The 2,312-nt window shown below is 59.3% G+C and overlaps 1 protein-coding gene across 6 annotated transcripts in view; it reads left to right on the top strand.

Moving 5' to 3' along the window:
* The window catches only part of DMTN (dematin actin binding protein), an 11,834-nt gene that overhangs the window by 6,340 nt on the left and 3,182 nt on the right, over positions 1-2,312 (top strand). For 5 of the 6 annotated variants that reach the window (XM_042024858.1, XM_042024854.1, XM_042024855.1 and 2 more), the window contains 8 exons: positions 410-484; positions 654-809; positions 1,118-1,162; positions 1,255-1,363; positions 1,466-1,522; positions 1,600-1,752; positions 1,836-1,945; positions 2,023-2,128. In XM_042024858.1, coding sequence (XP_041880792.1) covers positions 410-484; positions 654-809; positions 1,118-1,162; positions 1,255-1,363; positions 1,466-1,522; positions 1,600-1,752; positions 1,836-1,945; positions 2,023-2,128 — 811 coding nt within the window. The remainder of the gene's footprint in view (positions 1-409; positions 485-653; positions 810-1,117; positions 1,163-1,254; positions 1,364-1,465; positions 1,523-1,599; positions 1,753-1,835; positions 1,946-2,022; positions 2,129-2,312) is intronic. The other variant, XM_042024859.1, reaches the window with a different exon arrangement.

The following is a 2,312-nucleotide window of genomic DNA, read 5'->3' as shown; positions in this document are numbered from 1 at the left end:
TTCTGGAGGTCCAGAGAGGGTGCTGGGGGTACAGGGGAGGGTTCTGGGAGTCCGGGAAGGGTGCTGGAGGTGCTGGCACTGTGGTGGAGAACGGGGAGCCCTGCACGCAGGGAGGGCACACGGGTGGCCAAGGACAGGGGCAGTCATGAGCTGCTGTTAGCAGGGCCCTGCCTTCCTCCTCCTCCTCCTCCTCCAGCCCAGGCTGGCAGCACCCTCTGGTGGCAGCGTGTCCTGGCCAAGCCGCCGCCACCTCCCGGCTGTCCCCTGCCCGCCCAGTGCCCACCAGAAATCCCCCACCCCCAAGGAATCCGGGGTTCGTGGGCACAGGGGTGTCCCTGGGCCCCTCTGCGACGCCTCGACCACACCCCAGAGCCCCTCCCTGGGCTCAAATCTCCCGTTTTCCGTCCAGCAGCCACTGACCTCCCCTGGGAGCGTCTGTTCTTCCCGCGGATCCAGCGTTCCTGGATCTCCCTCCAGCATCGTGGTAAGGAGTCATTCCCATCTTCCCACCGCATCCCTAAATCCATGGGCTCGGGATGTGGCCCCCAAACCCTCTCCATCCCCCAGGCAGGGCCACAGATGATGTGAACTCTCCCCATTCCCAAAAATTCCCTTCCTGCACTCCGAATTAAGGCGTTTTCCCTTCCTTCCAGGCCAAAATGGACAACGAGGTCCTGGGGTACAAGGATCTGGCTGCCATCCCTAAGGACAAAGCGATCCTGGACATCGAACGCCCGGACCTGATGATCTACGAGCCCCATTTCACCTACTCGCTCATGGAGCACGTGGAGCTGCCCCGGAGCCGGGAGGTGAGGGGGAATTCCCTGAGTGGTTTTGTGGGAGAATCCCACCTGGATAAAAGGGTCACAGAGCTGGGGCTGCTGGAATAAAACTCCAGCGTAAAAATACTTAAAATGCACGAAAAATTAATAAAAATTAATAAAAATTAGAAAGATCATAAAAATTCATAAAAAGACATAAAAAGACATAAAAATTCATAAAAATTCATAAAAATTCATAAAAATTCATAAAAATCCATAAAAGCTCGTGAAAGTTATTAAAATCATTAAAATTCATTAAAAACTATTAAAATTCATGGAATTCTTGCCTCCTGCAGCGCTCCCTGTCTCCCAAATCCATGTCTCCTCCTCCGTCTCCAGAGGTGAGTACCGGCACCGCTGGGACTGCGGGAAGGAGGGGGCGATGCTGAACTGGGGAGGGGTCTCGCTGATCCCCGATCCCGTTTTCCCGCAGGTCATCCGGGAGTGGCTGGAGAGCCGGCCCCCCAGCAGCACCCCGCTGCCCCCCTCGCGCCAGGGCACTGCCCCGACCCGCAGCAGCGTCCAGCACTTCCACCGACCCGGTAACACCCCCCTGGCACCCCAAACTGACCCATCCAGATGGTCCCGGAGCCTCTTCCCAATCCCATTCCCATTCCCAACCCCAAATCCTTTTTTCCTTCCAGAGACCGACACGACAGAGCTCAACATCTACAAGAAGCCCCCGATCTACCGGCAGAAAGGTGAGTGGGGTGGGAGGGGTGTATCCCACGGGACGGGGTATCCCGGGATGTTGCCTCACCCTCCCTGTGCCCCCCAGACCACCATTCCAGCGCCCACCACGGGAAGCATCTCATAGAGGACTTGATCATCGAATCCTCCAAATTCCCGGCGGCGCAGCCCCCGGATCCCAACCAGCCCGCCAAGATCGAGACCGACTACTGGCCGTGCCCCCCGTCCCTGGCCGTCGTGGGTAGGTGGGAACAGCGGGGTTTTCCCTCCTGGAAACCCCAGGGAGGGCTGGGAATGAGTGGAACCTCCCCACTTTTCCCGCAGAGACGGAGTGGAGGAGGCGGATGGCGTCCAAGAGGGGGGAGGAGGAGGAGGAGGATCTCACGGAGGAGATGAAGAACCTGCGGGAGCTCCAGCGGCAGGAGCTGAGCAAGGTCAGGGGCGGGTGGCACCTTGTGAGGGGCTGGGGATGCGCTGGCACCGATCCCAATCCCTGTCCCTTCGTCCCCAGGTCACCTCCAACCTCGGGAAGCTGATCCTGAAGGAGGAGATGGAGAAGTCGCTCCCGATCCGGAGAAAAACTCGCTCGCTGCCGGACCGGACGCCCTTCCACACGTGTGAGTGGGATTGTTCTCCCTGCATCCCGGCCCTTCCCCTCCTCACCTCTGGCTGCCTGTACCCCACCTGTACCCCCCAAATCCTGCCTGCACCCCCCAAATCCCGCCTGCACCTCCCAAATCCCGCCTGCACCCCACAAATCCCCCCTGTACCTCCCAAATCCTGCCTGTACCCCACAAATCC

This window comes from Corvus kubaryi, unplaced genomic scaffold (genome assembly GCF_017639235.1).
Source record: "Corvus kubaryi isolate FWS band 111438036 unplaced genomic scaffold, C.kubaryi_AGA036_p1.0 37265, whole genome shotgun sequence".
Lineage (NCBI taxonomy): Eukaryota > Metazoa > Chordata > Aves > Passeriformes > Corvidae > Corvus > Corvus kubaryi.
This window is presented reverse-complemented; position numbering and strand designations above follow the sequence as displayed.